Genomic DNA, 18,065 nt, shown 5'->3' with positions numbered 1-18,065 from the left:
ACACTTGTTTTAGATTATGCGTTAAATTGCTTAGATCTAAAAATCATTGTGCTTCCTTATTTATAGACCTTTCCAAGGCCTTCGACACTGTAGGAACGTCACATTCTCACTCAAAGGTTGACTGAAATAGGTCTGGATCAGGCTTCTTGTAAGTGGTTTGAGAATTATCTGTCTGACAGGACAAAACGTTTGATTGAATGTCTTTTCCTGGATATTACAAAAGGTGTGCCACAGGGGTCAGTATTAGGACCTGTCCTCTTTACTTGTTTATATAAATAATATTGGTATATCTGTTAAAACTTGTAATATTTATCTGTATGCAGACAACACTGTTTGCCATTGCCATTGCCATTGCCATTGCCATTGCCATTGCCATTGCCATTGCCATTGCCCCAACTATTGACCAGGCTGTGTTAGAGCTGCAATCTGACCTTGTTGCCTTACATAAAGCTCTGTACTTAATCCGGGCAAGACTAAATAAACGCATGTTGTTCTCTAATTCTCACAAAAAAAAATGTAAGGTGGACTACATATTCGTTAATTGGATGGTTCTCACATCGATCAGGTTCCCACCTATAAACATCTGGGCCTGAGCTAGTTAAAAAGTTCAGATTTAAAGTGGGCTTCTTTTAAAGAAATATGTCTTGCCTCTGCCTAAATAGCAGGAAGCAGATTGTAGTGTCAACTTTCCTGCCAGTTCTTGACTATGATGACACCATTTACCCGATTGCAGCAGCCACTGCTTTATCACAGGTGACAGTTTAATACTCACCACTGCATCCTGTATGGAAAAGTTGGCTGGTCCTCATTGAAGTCCTGTAGATCACTTCATTACTCCCTTTTCGTTTTCAAAGCTCTACTACACAAGCTTCCAACTTGCCTAACTTTGTTTGCGAAAGTATAAAATAATGAGCCACAAAACCTGCTCACAGGATTGGTTAACTCTTGAGACCCCTCTGGTCTGGACTAAAGTAAGTAAATCCTCCTTTAGTTTTAGTGCCTCCCATTTATAGAATAACCTGCAAAATTCCTTGCATCTTGATTCCCTGGTGGCACCAGGGCAGTTTAGGACTCTGGTGTTATATGAATTTATGGAGGTTTGCAGTTTTTTTGATTGCTTGTGATGGTTTATTTGTTCTTTTTTTGTTTGTTTGTAAATGTAACTTTTTATTCATCTTGTTTATTTTTGAACATTTTTCTTGATTGCGAAAATGTTTTTAATCGGGGTACCATTATAAATGAGACCATGGTCTCAATTGGGCTCCCCTGAATAAATACAGTAAAAGTTCAATGCAAAATATAAATAGTCCACTGGCAACAGTGATTGAGCAATAGAGCAGGACTAGAAAACATATCAAAATGTATGATCATATAACCTACAATCATAAGCATATGGCAAAACATATCAAGATTTGTTGCTGTTACTTTCATTATGAAGACAAAAAAAGCACAGCCATTTTCATAAACTTCAGACAGTTTTAATGTAGTGCTTATTCCACTTGCTATAAACAAAAGTGATAAGAGGGTTATATCATATTGCCAACTGTTCAGCAATACAAGATGACAAGCATTACACACATGCGTTAGGCCAAGACACAGTGTTCAGTCAGTCAGTCCAGGCCAGCTCTGCTCTGGGCTGTTTGGATAACTTAATGAAGGGGGAGGGAGTTGTCTAGCCACACTGCGCCATCCCAGACAATAAGTATTATGGCCAATCCTGTCAATCCGAGGGAAAGCCAGGCAACTACATCACTAGACCCTCTCCATTGCCAGACTACCAGACTTCAGAGCAGAGGTTAACTAAGACAAACATAACATAGAGTGGCTCCTGGATGGCACCTCTATAAATTGTAGATTTCAGGAGGTAATCCCCATGCTGCTGCAGCACACCCAGGACACCTGGGCTCTTATGTCCAGGGCTATGCCCCATGTGTGTGTGTGTGTGTGTGTGCCCCCCTTCCCACACCACCATTGTTCAAGGTGAGTGGGATCGGGTTGGTTGCCCTGACTGCAGTTTAAATGGTAATCTATGTGTAATGCAATCTGTGGTCAGGGCTTCCTAGGCACAATGCTGCTGTTGTAGTGGTGGCCCAACAGGGTAACCCGCCCAGCAGTCTTTATGGCAGGCAACAGGTGTGAGGACAGACACCCGCCTGTCAGTCTAGCCAAACACTAGGTCAGCACTCCTGTCCTGACTGTGTTTATAGTGTTAGTTGTACGACAATGTGTGTGAGCGGGGATGTACACTACATGGTCAAAAGTATGTGGACATCCCTTTAAATTAGTGGATATGCCTATTTCAGCCACACCCATTGCTGACAGGTGTATAAAATCGAGCACACCACCATGCAATCTCCATAGACAAAAATTGGCAGTAGAATGGCCTGTACTGAAGAGCTCAGTGACTTGCAACATGGCAAAGTCACAGGATGCCACCTTCCCGGTAGCCTAGTGTTTAGAGTATTGGGCCAGTAACCGAAAGGTTTCCTGATCAACTCCCCGAGCTGACAAGGTCACAATCTGTCATTCTGTCCCTGAGCAAGGCAGTTAACCCACTATTCCCCGGGTGCCGTGGGTGTCGATTAAGGCAACCCCCTGCACGTCTCTGATTCAGAGGGGTTGGGTTAAATGCGGAAGACACATTTCAGTTGAAGGCATTTAGTTGTACAACTGACTAGTATCCCCCTTTCCAACAAGTCAGTTTGTCACATTCTGCCCTGCTAGAGTTGCCCCTGTCAACAGTAAGTGCTGTTATTGTGAAGTGGAAACAAAATTGTCTGTCCTAGGTTGCAACACTCACTACTGAGTTCCAAACTGCCTATGGAAGCAACGTCAGCACAATAACTGTTAGATGGGAGCTTCATGAAATGGGTTTCCATGGCCAAGCAGCCGCATACAAGCCTAAGATCACCATGTGCAATGCCAAGTGTCAGCTGGAGTGGTGTAAAGCTCGCCGCCATTGGACTCTGGAGTAGTGGAAATGTGTTCTCCGGAGTGATGCATCATGTTTCACCATCTGGAAGTCCGATGGCCAAATCTGGGTTTGGCGGTCGCCAGGAGAAGGCTACCTGCCCTAATGCATAGTACCAACTGTAAAGTTTGGTGGAGGAGGAATAATGGTCTGGGGTTGTTTTTCATGGTTCGGGCTAGGCCCCTGAGTTCCAACATCTAGTGGAAAGCCTTCCCAGAGTGGAGGCTGTTATAGCAGCAAAGGGGGACTCCATATTAATGCCCATGATTTTGGAATGAGATGTTTGATGAGCAGGTGTCCACATACCTTTGGCCATGTAGTGTGTGTGTGTGTGTGCCCCCATACAATCTGCATAGGAAGATATGTACAGTATTAGTCTTTCTGTAACACTACTTTGAGGTTAGAGTAACCAACTTAAAGCGATCGATAAGAAACAGTAAAGTTAGAGTAAGCAGAGATGAACTTACAGATTACAAATTAGATGATGTATATGAATGGTAAAATAGCTATTGGATACAGTAAATCTGGTGAGGTATGGGAAGTGTCATTGTTTTTGAGTACGGCCCTGTGTTTGTACACAGAGTTCAGCTGGACATGAATAATGACACAAGTGTCCACATAGTGCTCTTGAGTGTCTGTCAACAGCTGCGCTCCAAACCAGTGTGTGAGCAGACCAAATAAACAGTGACAAAGAGGGGTGGGGGACCCTGCCAGGATGTAGGTCAAAGGACAATCCCCAGCGGGGTCTGTAACAATAGAACATCGCCATAGGAACGATTAATGCAGTAGTTAAAACACGTAAATTAAACAATTCCTTTTAGTTTTTTAGTATATCAGCACATATTGTAAAGCGTATTGTACCCTTGAATCAAAATCATTCTATTCTTTCAGATTGATATAATTTACACTGATTCAAAGTATTTCCTGGAGGCCTTGGAAACTGTATGTCCAAATGGCACCCTATTCCATATATAGTGCTCTACTTTTAACCAGACCCCTATGGGGAATGGTCAAAAGTATAGTGCAGTACATAGGGAATAGGAGGCCATTTGGGACAGCCCCTTGTCTCTTTCCTGGAGCGTGGCTGTAATTTGTTACACTTAAGTCCAGCCGTGGTGATTATCTGTGTGTTTGTGGGCCATAGGGGTCATGGTCCTGTTGACCTCAAACCAGCCCTGAGACTGGGTGTTCCTCTTTCTTCCCTACTGACCGAGCAGGTCCCCGAGGAGCGACTAGCCCCACAAGTCACTCATCTGTGAGAGGCAGCGGTGGCACGGGGCGCTGCTGAAACACGAGATGGGTGAAGGAGAGGAGGAGGAGGGGTGAAGAGGGGTAGAGAGGAGAGAAAAGGAGAGGAGGGGAAGGAAAGGAAATGAGGGAGATGGGGTATAAGAGAGGAGAGGGGCAGGGGAGTCCCAGATGAAAAATCATCTCTGTAACATGGAAGATATGAATGCAATCACAGTCACTACTTGTGGATCAACATACATGAAAGCGTAATGTAAATAGTTTGGGGATCACATTTTAATTTGGCCAGTGTCCAGGGGGTAGGGTCCTGGCACAACTGGCTGATTATGAGTTGCTTCTACCACTGTCATAAAATCCAGGAATGACACAGCACTTAAAACAAAACATTTACATTGATGTTTTTGACTATTTGTCTGTCAAGAAAAGGCTACCTGTCATTTATTCATTTAAAGGGATAGTTCTCTCAAATTACAAAATAACATATTGGTTTCCTTACACCATAAGTAGTCTATGGACAAGGCATGATGACACGCTTTGGTTTAGTTTACCTGGCACTGTTTTCTAATGTTAATGTTTTAGCATTAGTGGCACAAATCCCATGCAAGTCATGGTACCTATAAAAAAAACTGCACATCATGTCCAAAGCATCCTAAAGTATTTGACTGTGTAGCTCAACAAAGTCAGTTAGAGGTAATTTGGTTATTATGCACGAAAAATGATAATATACAGTTGAAGTCAGAAGTTTACATACACTTAGGTTGGAGTCATTAAAACCTGTTTTTCAACCACTCCACAAATTTTTTGTTAAGAAACTATAGTTTTGGCAAGTCGGTAAGGACATCTACTTTGTGCATGACACAAGTAATTTTTCCAACAATTGTTTACAGGCAGATTATTTCACTTACAATTCACTGTATCACAATTCCAGTGGGTCAGAAGTTTTACATACACTAAGTTGACTGTGCCTTTAAACAGCTTGAAAATTACAGAAAATTATGTCATGGCTTTAGAAGCTTCTGATAGGCTAAATGCATAATTTGAGTCAATTGGAGGTGAACCTGTGGATGTATTTTAAGGCCTACCTTCAAACTCAGTTCCTCTTTGCTTGACATCATGGGAAAATTAAACGAAATCAGCCAAGACCTCAGAAAAAAATAGACCTCCACAAGTCTGGTTCATCCTTGGGAGCAATTTCCAAATGCCTGAAGGTACCACGTTCATCTGTACAAACAATAGTACGCAAGTTCAAACACGGCTTGCAACTGCACATGTGGACAAAGATTGTACTTTTTGGAGAAATGTCCTCTGGTCTGATGAAACAAATAGAACTGTTTGGCCATAATGACCATCGTTATGTTTGGAGGAAAAAGGGGGAGGATTGCAAGCCGAAGAACACCATCCCAACTGTGAAGCACGGGGGTGTCAGCATCATGTTGTGGGGGTGCTTTGCTGCAGTAGGGACTGGTGCACTTCACAAAATAGATGGCAAAATGAGAAAGGAAAATTGTGCATATATCGAAGAAACATCTCAAGACATCAGTCAGGAAGTTAAAGCGGTCGCAAATGGGTCTTCCAAATGGACAAATGACCCTAAGCATACTTCCAAAGATATGTCAAAATGGCTTTTAAGGACAACAATGTCAAGGTATTGGAGTTGCCATCACAAAGCCCTGACCTCAATCCCATAGAGAATTTGTGGGCAGAACCGAAAAAGCGTGTACGAGATACGAGGCCTACAAACCTGACTCACTTACACCAGCTCTGTCAGGAGGAATGGGCCAAAATTCACCCAAATTATTGTGGGAAGCTTGTGGAAGGCTACCTGAAATGTTTGACCCAAGTAAAACAATTTCAAGGTAATGCTAACAAATACTAATTGAGTGTATGTAAACTTCTGACCCACTGGGAATGTGATGAAAGAAATAAAAGCTGAAATAAATCAGTGGTGATCCTAACTGACCTAAAACAGGGAATTTTTACTAGGATTAAAATGTCAGGAATTGTGACAAACAGAGTTTAAATGTATTTGGCTAAGGTGTATGTAAACTTCCAACTTCAACTGTAGGTACCATGACATTTGGAAACAGTGCCAGGAAACTTAACCAAAGCATGGATTGCTGTCATACCTGGTCAATAGAATTACAGGTTAAGGAATCCAATAATGCCATTTTGTAATTTGGGTGAAGTATCCCTAAGCAAGTGATTCTGTTCAATGCAAATTGTACTATTTTATTCTCTATTCTGTTCTATTCTATTGTGACGAGCATAAATTGTTTTCCGACACCCAATTGTGACGCACTGACCATCCCTTGAATCAAAATGAAGGATTTCGATAGTATGATCACAGTAGGCTTAAACTACAATTCATGTTCATGCATTAGCCACTGTTCTTGCTGACATGCTCCCTTTCTAACAATGTTCACTCGTCGTTGTTTGATTGTAGGCTACTATTCGCAATTGACGTCGCACTTCACTTTGATATAGGGCGGTGTGTCGTTCAACGCACCGGATGAACTTGAGAGGCTGAACGGGAAACGATTTCTCCGTTTCTATTATCCTACACTCCCGCAACCAAAGACTGACTGTATACAACACTTATGGTGTAAGTAGTTGTTTATATTAGGATCTATTAATTAAGTATTACACATCAATCAAAAAGTGTGTCGTTCAATCGAGATCAGTAACGTTAGCGATCTACTTTATTGCAGTTGCGCAACAACGGTTGTTGTTACAATCTAACCACAGTCAGGACTTTTTGAACATGGCTGAACCAAGCGGCAAAAGATTGAAAACCAACCTGCCTAACTGTAAAACTCACCGAACTTTTCTCGGGAGCAGAGTGAAACAGAATCTCCCAGCGGTCGTTGAGGAGAGTTTGTGCGGAGTATCTACATTGATTATGGAGGTCGCTTACATACTTGATGCACTGGTAAGGGCGACCCGACCATCTAGCAATAGGCTGCAACTGCAAGTTACTTGTTTACGAAATTCTATCAGGGTAAATTGAGATGGAGAGACGGGAGTAGGAGGGGAGATGGAGAGACGGGGGAGTAGGAGGGGAGACGGGGGAGGTGGAGGGGAGATGGAGAAACATGGGGGAAGAGAGAAAGAGGATGGAGAGAGGAAAACAAATGGACATCATGAGTTGATTACGTTTACCAAGTAGCCTATGAGAGTCACAATATAAATAAAGTTGTATGCCCTCCAATACAGCAATATATGTCAATAGCCTATTTGTACGTGGATCAGTCTTACCTGAGTTACTCTGTATTGACTCTTCCAGGCCAAGATATTTGAGCAGGATGACATTGCCTTGCCAAGAGTGGCAGCGTTCTTCCATGAGCAGTCTGTGAACGAGCAGGCGAAGGCTGAGGCCATGCTAGACTACCTGTCAGACAGAGGGGGACAGTACTGCAGTAAAGACATCCAGGTAAAGCTGCCCACTCATAGAAATAGAATGAACCTCCAGTACACCCATTATGGCATAGTTGACCCGAATGGAGATGCCCATTCTACATATTCTAATTCTGTGTGCCCACTGCCAGCGGAGAGGGGATGGGCTCCTAACTCTAGGCACTAAAGCAGGGTTTCCACTAGTTTCCCCAGCCACAAAGTCAAAATTATATTGGAAAAAAAATAAGCTTTTTGGTCTCAATTTAAGGTTGGGCATAAGTTTAGCAATGTGGTGAGAGTTGAGGTTAGGGTGGAGAATCAGATTTTAAGAATAAAATGGTAGAAATAGGCAGGGTTTATGACTTTGTGTCTGTGGGAACTAGGGATGACCCTAAAGCAGGGCATGGAAAGGGAAATGGTGATACCTAGTCAGTTGTACAACTGAATGCATTCAACTGAGATGTCTTCCACATTTAACCCAACCCCTCTGAATCATTTTTGAATTTCATCTAGTAGAATTCGCTGCACAATATTGGGGAAGAGAGTCCGCTTCAGATCCATGTGTGTTTGACAGCAACTGGTAATCAGCTGATTTTTGAAGTTCAACATGTAGCCTAGATGTAGTGGGCTCACATGAACTAGCTAGCTAGCTAACTTGGCTGGTTCATTGTTGCCCATGTGAGGAAGTTAGACTAGCAAGACTTTTAGCTAGCTAGCCTAGTATAGGACATTGCTGTGAAGTAGCAGAGAGAACACTATGACTTGGGTGGCTGGACCCTTTGACAATTTTTAGGGCCTTCCTCTGGTCCCGCCTTGTATAGAGGTCCTGGATGACAGTGAGCTCGGCCCCAGTGATGTACTGGGCCGTAGGCACTAGCCTCTGTAGTGCCTTGCGGTCGGATGCCAAGCAGGTGCCATACCAATCGCTGATGCAGCCAGTAAAGATGCTCTCAATGGTGCAGCTGTAGAACTTTTTGAGGATCTGAAGGCCCATGCCAAATATTTTCATGGGGAGTTGTCGTGCCCCCTTCACGACTGTGTTGGCGTGTTTGGACCATGATAGAACGTTAGTGATGTGGACACCAAGGAACTTGCTAAATTAGCTGGTTCATTATTGCCCATGAAAGGAAGTTAGGCTAGCAAGCATTTTAGCCAGCTAGCTTAGTCTAGGACATCAAAAACTACAAGCTTGTGTACTACTGTATGACAGTCATAGACTGTTTTGCCAACATGAATTAGAGATGGATGGCATTCATCTACTCTACAAGTAGGGTCAAAAACATGTTTTTCTAATTGCGCACGCACACAGAAATCAGGACCATGGAGAGCCACATGATATGTATTTAATGTTGATTGGACTGAATTGTTTTTGCTATCTTTTAAGTTTGTTTTCACTGTATTAGACAAAGCATATACGGTATAATCTAGTTGATTTGAGGATGTTTAAGTTGAACTAGTGCTGGAATAGCAGAGGCAGTGCTCCTGTTTCTTTGTGCTGACTTGCTGTGGTTCTAAATCAGTAGTTGCTTAGTAAACTGTCAAACATTAACTTCATTGTGCATGTTGTAAACAATGGGTGAACATTTTTGTTACATACAATATTTGTTTTGTCTACTTCACCGGATGTTGCTTCCGTTTTTGTGATGAATCATAACACCTATGTGAGAATGCTGATCACTGACTACAGCTCCATGTTCAACACCATAGTGCCTTCAAAGCTCATCACTAAGCTAAGGACCCTGGGACTTAACACCTCGCTCTGCAACTGGATTCTGGACTTGCTGACGGGCCGGGCCGCCCCCAGGTGGTAAGGGCAGGCAACAACACATCTGCCACGCTGATAATCAACACGGGGCCCCTCAGGGGTACGTGCTTAGTCCCCTCCTGTACTCCCTGTTCACCCATGACTGCATGGCCAAGCACGACTCCAACACCATCATTAAGTTTGCTGACGACACTACGGTGGTAGACCTGATCACCGACAACGATGAGATAGCCTATAGGGAGGAAGTCAGAGACTTGGCAGTATGGTGCCAGGACAACAACCTCTCCCTCAATGTGATCAAGACAAAGGAAGGATGATCGTGGACTACAGGAAAAGGAGGACCGAGCACGCCCCATTCTCATCAACAGGGCTGTAGTGGAACAGGTTGAGAGCTTCAAGTTCCTTGGTGTCCACATCACCAACAAACTATCATGGTCCAAACACTCCAAGACAGAAGTGAAGAGGGCACTACAATGCCTTTTCCCCCTCAGGAGACTGAAAAGATTTAGCCTGGGTCCTCAGATCCTCAAAAAGTTCTCCAGCTGCACCATCAAGGAGCATCCTGACTGGTTGCATCACTGCCTGGTATGGCAATTGCGCAGCCTCTGACCACAAGACACTACAGAGGGTAGTGCGTAGGGCCCAGTACATCACTGGGGTTAAGTTGCCTGCCATCCAGGACTTCTACACCAGGCGGTGTCAGAGAATGGCCCTAAAAATGGTCAAAGACCCCAGCCGCCCCAGTCATAGACTGTTCTCTCTACTACCGCATTTCAAGCAGTACACAAGTGCTAAGTCTAGGACAAAATGGCTCCTCAACAGTTTTTACCCCCAAGCCATAAGACTCCTGAACAGGTAATCAAATGGCTACCCGGACTATTTACATTGTGTGCCCCACCCCACCCCCCCTTTTACGCTGCTGCTGCTCTGTTTATCATACATGCATAGTCACTATATAACTATAGTAGTATAGTATAGTAACTATACATTCCTGTACATACTACCTCAATTGGCCCGACCAACCAGTGCTCCTGCACATTGGCTAACTGGACTATCTGCATTGTGTCCCACCACCCGCCAGCCTGACTAACCAGTGTCTGTAAGTAGCCTCGCTACTTCTATAGCCTCAATACTGTATATAGCCTCAGTACTGTTATTTGTCACTGTCTTTTTACCATTTTATTTCTTTACTTACCTATTGTTCACCTAATAAATTTTTTGCACTATTGGTTAGAGCCTGTAAGTAAGCATTTCACTGTAAGGTGTATTGTATTGTTGTATTCGGCGAGCGTGACAAATAAACTTTGATTTGATTTGAGATGTTACCCCACTCTTCCACCAAGGCACCTGCAAGTTCCCGGACATTTCTGGGGGGAATGGCCCTAGCCTTCACCCTCCGATCCAACAGGTCCCAGACGTGCTCAATGGGATTGAGATACCGGCTCTTCGCTGGCCATGGCAGAACAGACATTCCTGTCTTGCTGGAAATCACGCACAGAATGAGCAGTATGGCTGGTGGCATTGTCATGCTGGAGGGACATGTCAGGATGAGCCTGCAGAAAGGGTACCACATGAGGGAGAAGGATGTCTTCCCTGTAATGCACAGCGTTGAGATTGCCTGCAATGACAACAAGCTCTGTCTGCTCTGTTCCTGGTGTAACTCGGCAGTGGCTGGTACCATCCTGTACCTGTCCCGCAGGTGTGATGTTCGGTTGTACCAATCCAGTGCAGTTGTTGTTACATGTTTTTTGCCACTGCAAGCACGATCAGCTGTCCGTCCTGTCTCCCTGTAGCGCTGTCTTAGGCGTCTCACAGTAAGGACATTGCAATTTATTGCCCTGGACACATCTGCAGTCCTCATGCCTCCTTGCAGCATGCTTAAGGCACATTCACGCAGATGAGCAGGGACCCTGGGCATCTTTCTTTTGTTTTTTTCAGAGTCAGTAGAAAGGCCTAACTGTGACCTTAATTGCCTACCGTCTGTAAGCTGTTAGTGTCTTAACAACCGTTCCACAGGTGCATGTTCATTAATTGTTTATGGTTCATTGAACAAGCATGGGAAACAGTGTTTAAACCCTTTAAAATGAAGATCTGTAAAGTTATCTGGATTTTTACAAATTATCTTTGAAAGACAGGGTCCTGAAAAAGGAATGTTATTTTGTTGTTGCTGAGTTTATGAACTAGGGCTGAGTTTATGAACTAATTTCTGTGCATACATTTTTTCGTGAATAATCACATTGCTTGAAAGCATTAAAAATACAGAAAATATCCAAAATACATCATATATTGTGCTTCATCAATCTACCTGATTTTGATGACTGTTGGACAAAATGAAGATGTTAATTTTCTTGTAATGCTTTTTGTATAAAAAAAATCTTAATTTACAGCTCAATTTTAGCCAATTCTAAATTTGCGATTAATCATGACAAATCCTGTGATTAACTCAATGTTTTTATCATTTGACAGCCCTAGTATGAACATGATATCACAAATAAGTGTGATACAATTACTGTAGTAACTCTGAGAAAATACATAGATCAGGATCTGCAAGTCCTTACTCTGCACTAATGCTACATGCAACTATACAGTATATTAATGGTATAAAGCATCAGACACACCAAGGATACTGTTCTTAGCAGCTCTGCCGAAAGTGTCTGCAGTCAACTTTTTGTTGTTCACATAGCACAGCTCAACTCCAGAACACAAGTTGGCAGTCCCTTTCTTAAGATATGTTTGGCTTGTGCCTGTTGTAGATAACTACGGTTAGGTAGCTAGCAAGCTCATTTCCAATGTGAACAAATGAGTCATAGTGGGCAAAACAAGCAAGTAGGGGGGGCAGAGCCAACCATGAGCTAGCAAGAGCCTATTGGTGCGTTCTGGCATGTATTTTGCCTGTTTCCTTTAGGGAACGCCTACTCAAGGAATTGCAAGTGTGCAGTAACTCAATTTGCCTGTGCACTACTTCTAAACAACGCCATTTTTGTCAATTTCAGCAAATAGTAAAGTTTACAAAACTTAGTCCACTCTGTTCGTAACATATTCTAGTTTTGGGAACTGAAAACTGTATTGAGAACATTTGCAAGTGTTTTTGCAAGAGAAGGAACGGCCTACTATTGTGCAATGTACCTATCGGCCGTCAGTTTTCTCAGTGTGTCTGACCTCTAACAATTAATGGCACGCTGCCTGTCAAGATTAACGGCAACCTTAACGTAAACTCACTCACTTTTGTACATCGCCTTGGTCCGTACAATTGACCATATTTTTGCGCCCAAAAAACGTAATACTTCCAGATCAACTGTAATATCAATACCAATGTAAAGCACAATTTCTCCCCTTTCCAACAAAATTAATGACGAAACCTTCATGATGTCCATCTTTGCATAATTCAAGAAGGCAATGAGCTCCTTTGCTTCCCACCTGACATTTTTTTTAAAGACCCGAAGGCTACGAAATGATCTTGAAAGAGGGAAATATGTTGTGAAGAAACAGGTTTTTTCACCCGATTTGTCCAACTAATCAACTTTAAAATGTAAATAAAACAGAGTTTATGCAATACCTCTTTGAAGGTTTGTGTCAAATTTGAAGAGGGATTTAGGGCTGCGCTAACGTTAGCCTCACAAGTGAACTGCAGCTGTGCTGGCTTTTGAGTGTCATGATGGCTTGCAGTAATGACGCGCAAAAAAAATGCAATTGGCACCCTAGTCATGAAATATTAGTTTAATATTAGCAATAATTATATTAATTTAGACAAAAAATAATGAATAATGAAGTTGTCTTACACGTGTATATGGTTAAGCATGATTTTAATCTGTGAGAGAAGGGCTACCCCTGATGGAAAGAGGCTGTATGGCACAAAATTAGTTGCAAATGTGATGATCACGATGTAACGTACAGCGTCAGAGGGGTCAGCTTTTTCAAAATCTTTTCTCCAATACTGTTAGTATTACCATGTCAATCAACACTGACTCGAAACGTAGTTCACACCCTGAATTTTGATGCCAACACATCTTTTACAGTCCCATTCGTTTTCATTGCAGTCTCGTTTGAATGTCGCGGTTATGCACATTTGTACGGAGTGGGGTGAGTTTACGTTAATTATTCCTAAAGTCCTTGTGTTGCAACGTAATACCTATAGGATCTGCTACATACCTTTCAGAGATGGTGTTTTGGTTGGTGTTGGGGCTCCTTGGGGCTAGAAATAAGGGGTTGTGAGTGGACTGGACAGGTTAGGGAAATCTGAGGCCAAGGGGGATGGGGGGGTTAAACCCTAACCTTGGGGCTTTGCCTGGGGCTCAGGCCTAATGCCTGCCAGGGTGTACATTTCCCCTGAGTTCCGGAAAATTGGGGAGATTAATGCGCAGGCGGAAGGACAGTGGATTAATTGTGTTTCCAGATGTACGGGGTGACGTTGCCACTTTAGTTTTTCTTTCTGCCTCCTCTAGTTTTACGAGTCATGTAAAATAGAACCTGTGTGGGACTGCTAAGGGGTCCATCATCAGCAATTTGGGACACCTTGTTATCCATTTGATCAGTGAGGGCAAATGATATGTCCTGAACAAGTCTATTTGTCAGTTCTAATACTATTAAGATGTGTATTCAATTCTGCAATAATAGATGACTTTGGTTGAAGTTTGGAAAAAAACTTGTCACTAAGGCCATTTTTGGCCCGCTTTTATTTGTTAATTTTTTTTTACAGTTTGGACAGATTCATTTTCATAAAGATTATAGCTAAAATAGGAGGGATGTAGTGTTTTCAGATTTTAAGAAACAATTAAATTAGGCGACCCGACCAAATTCACATAAAAATGTGAGTTATACAGTTGCTTGCGAAAGTATTCACCCCCCTTGGAATTTTTCCTATTTTTTTGCCTTACAACCTGGAATTAAAATAGATTTTTAGGGGGTTTGTATAATTTGATTTACACAACATGCATACCACTTTAAAGATGCAAAATGTTTTTTTTATTGTGAAACAAACAAGAAATAAGACAAAAAAAACAGAACTTGAGCGTGCATAACTATTCACCCCCCTAAAGTCAATACTTTGCAGATCCACATTTTGCAGCAATTACATCTAGCCACTGGGATGTTTGCCCATTCTTCAAGGCAAAACTGCTCCAGGTCCTTCAAGTTGGTTCTGCTGGTGTACAGCAATCTATAAGTCATACCACAGATTCTCAATTGGATTGAGGTCTGGGATTTGACTAGGCCATTCCAAGACATTTTAAATATTTCCCCTTAAACCCCTCGAGTGTAGCTTTAGCAGTATGCTTAGGGTCATTGTCCTGCTGGAAGGTGAACCTCTGTCACAGTCTAAAATCTCTGGAAGACAAACAGATTTCCCTCAAGAATTTCCCTGTATTTAGCGACATCCATCGTTCCTTCAATTCTGGCCAGTTTCTCAGTTCCTGCTGATGGAAAAACATCCCCCCGCAGCATGATGCTGCCACCACCATGCTTCACTGTGGAGATGGTATTCTCGGGGTGATAAGAGGTGTTGGGTTTGCGCCAGACATGGCGTTTTCCTTGATGGCCAAAAAGCAACATTTTTGTCTCATCTGACCAGAGTACCGTCTTCCTTATGTTTGGGGAGTCTCCCACATACCTTTTGGCGAACACCAAACGTGTTTGCTTATTTTTTTCTTTAAGCAATGTTTTTTTTCTGGCCACTCTTCTGTAAAGCCCAGCTCTGTGGAGTGTACGGCTTAAAGTGGTCCTATGGACAGATACTCCAATCTCCGCTGTGGAGCTTTGCAGCTCCTTCAGGGTTATCTTTGGTCTCTTTGTTGCCTCCCTGATTAATGCCCTCCTTGCCTGGTCCATGAGTTTTGGTGGGCGGCCCTCTCTTGGCAGGTTTGTTGTGTTGCCATATTCTTTCCATTTTTTAATAATGGATTTAATGGTGCTCATGGGATGTTCAAAGTTTCAGATTTTTTTATTTTTGTAACCCAACCCTGATCTGTACTTCTGCACAACTTTGTCCCTGACCTATGTGGAGAGCTCCTTGGTCTTCATGGTGTCGTTTGCTTGGTGGTGCTGCTTGCTTGGTGGTGTTGCAGACTCTGGGGCCTTTCAGAACAGGTGTATATATACTGAGATCATGTGACAGATCATGTGACACTTAGATTGCACACAGGTGGACTTTATTTAACTAATTATTTTTGAAGGTAATTGGTTGCACCAGATCTTATTTAGGGGCTTTATAGCAAAGGAGGTGAATACATATGCACGCACCAATTTTCTTTTTTGTAGATTTCTTTTTAAACAAGTACATTTTTTTCACTTCACCAAATTGGACTATTTTGTGTATGTCCAATATATGAAATCCAAATAAACATAAATTTAAATTACAGGTTGTAATGCAACAAAATAGGAAAAATGCCAAGGGGATTAATACTTTTGCAAGGCACTGTACATCTGTCATTCTCATTAAAAGCAAGCCTGAGAAACAGTAGATCTGTTCAAAGTTCTCTATTTCTATGCTTACCGTTCATAAGTTTAGTTTTTGCATCTTTTACTTTCAGTTTTGTACACCAGCTTCAAACAACTGAAAATACAATATTTGTTGTTATTTAAATATATTTCACAGCGGTTTAGATGGTAAAATTATTATCTACACTGGGCATTGCTTGTTTTGTCACAAACTGAAATTAGGCAAACTATTAGAATTTTAGGAAATGGTGGAATGATTTTAAAGTACTATTACAAGTAAAAAAAAATAGTTATCCTTCAAGTTATCCTTCAATGCGGTCTATGTAACATTTAGGTTATTTAGCAGACGTTTTATCCAGAGTGACTTAGTCAGTGCATTCTAATGGCGGTCTTTGTGTGTGTGTGCTGTCTTTCTCACCCAGAGGCCAGGCTGTGAGGAGGTGTATGCTGTGATCCCAGCCCTGGAGCTGATGCTGGGCCATTGGAAGGAGGAGATGGCCGTGATGGTGGAGCTCAGCCAGTTGTCCAAGGAGCACAGCGACCCGCACTCCGCCAGTGTGATCAAGAGCCGCTTCCTGGGGCCATTGGTGCCCCGTGTCAAACTGCTGGGAGACCTGCTGACCAACGCACGTAGGGTGGGCTGCACCAGCGACCGCTCGGGGGGCTTCGGGGAGTACCTCATCGACCAGCTGCAGGAGGAGTTGACCAACGTCTCCAGTAGATAAATCACTCAGTAGTTTATATTAAAGAAAACTACTTTGCGAGTTCGACTCTCAAAACAAGCCTCTCCTGTCAGTGTTTTATGGCCACCTATATTGTATTATAGCTTGTCTGTAAGGCCAATGTATTGTAGAAGACACTCCCTATTCCTACATAACTTGCTGGCTCCTCAATAGAAATGATTGAAACTGAAAAAACAAGGGGAATAATTTGAGGTGTATGGCTTAGTTACAACTAGGTTTATTCGGAACCAAGCTGTAGCACTTCTTCTTAATTCCTGTTTGCATTTCAAAAATAATGAATACATATATTATGCACTAGATTTGGGCATTTAAAAGGACACAGCCTCATTGTATCATGTTCAGTGCCTTTGGAAATTATTCAGACCCCTTTACTTTTTCAACATTTTGTTAGGTTACAGCCTTATTCTAAAATGTATTAAATCGTTTTTTCCCTCAATCTACACACAATACACGATAATGACAAAGCAAAAAGTTTTTTTTAATGTTTGCTAATTTATTAAAAATAAAAAACAGATATCACATTTACATAAGTATTCAGACCCTTTACTCAGTACTTTGTTTAAGCACATTTGGCAATGATTTCAGCCTCGACTCTTCTTGGGTATGACGCTAAAAGCTTAGCACAGCTATATTTGGGTAGTTTCTCCATTTCTTCTCTGACGATCCTCTCAAGCTCTATCAGGTTGCATGGGGAGCTTTGCTGCACAGCTATTTTCAGTTCTCTCCAGAGATGTTCGATCGGGTTCAAGTCCTGGCTCTGGCTGGGCCACTCAAGGACATTCAGAGACTTGTGCTGAAGCAACTCCTGCATTGTCTTGGCTGATTGCTTAGGGTCACTGTCCTGTTGGAAGGTGAACCTTCACCCCAGTCTGAGGTCCTGAGCACTCTGGAGCAGGTTTTCATGAAGGATTCCTCTGTACTTTGCTCTCTTCATCTTTGCCTAGATCCTGACTAGTCTCCCAGACCCTCTTGCTGAAAAACATCCCCAAAGCATGATGCTGCCACCACCAGGCTTCACAATAGGGATGGTTCCAGGTTTCCTCCAGATGTGACACTTGGCATTCAGGTCAAAGAGTTAAATCTTGGTTTCATCAGACCAGAGAATCTTGTTTCTCTTCTGATCTGAGAGTCTTTAGGTGCCTTTTTGGCAAACTCCAAGCGGGCTGTCATGTGCCTTTTACTGAGGAGTGGCTTCCGTCTGGTCACTCTACCATAAAGGCCTGATTGGTGGAGTGCTGCAGAGATGGTTGTCCTTCTGGAAGGTTCTCCCATCCCCATAGAGGATCTCTAGAGCTCTGTCAGAGTGACCATCGGGTTCTTAGTCACCTCCCTAACCAAAACCCTTATCCTCAGATTTCTCAGTTTGGCCGGGCGGCCAGCTCTAGGAAGAGTCTTGGTGGTTCTAAACGTCTTACATTTAAGAATTATGGAGGCCACTGTGTTATTGGGGACCTTCAATGCTGCAGAAATGTTTTGGTACTCTTCCCCAGATCTGTGCCTCGACACAATCCTG

The 18,065-nt window shown here is 42.6% G+C and overlaps 1 protein-coding gene across 1 annotated transcript; it reads left to right on the top strand.

The window, feature by feature from the left end:
- The first annotated feature begins 6,539 nt into the window (after positions 1-6,539).
- zgc:172145 (ferritin, heavy subunit) lies at positions 6,540-17,267 on the top strand. The gene is made up of 4 exons (XM_021567393.2): positions 6,540-6,821; positions 6,928-7,148; positions 7,503-7,649; positions 16,232-17,267. Exons 2-4 carry the CDS (start codon positions 6,981-6,983, stop codon positions 16,532-16,534), a joined length of 618 nt encoding a protein of 205 aa, XP_021423068.1. The 5' UTR covers positions 6,540-6,821; positions 6,928-6,980; the 3' UTR covers positions 16,535-17,267.
- The last annotated feature ends 798 nt before the right edge of the window (positions 17,268-18,065 follow it).

This window comes from Oncorhynchus mykiss, chromosome 2, assembly GCF_013265735.2.
Source record: "Oncorhynchus mykiss isolate Arlee chromosome 2, USDA_OmykA_1.1, whole genome shotgun sequence".
In the NCBI taxonomy this organism is placed as follows: domain Eukaryota; kingdom Metazoa; phylum Chordata; class Actinopteri; order Salmoniformes; family Salmonidae; genus Oncorhynchus; species Oncorhynchus mykiss.
The sequence above is the reverse complement of the archived record's forward strand: the minus strand, read 5'-3'. Positions and strand labels throughout refer to the sequence as shown.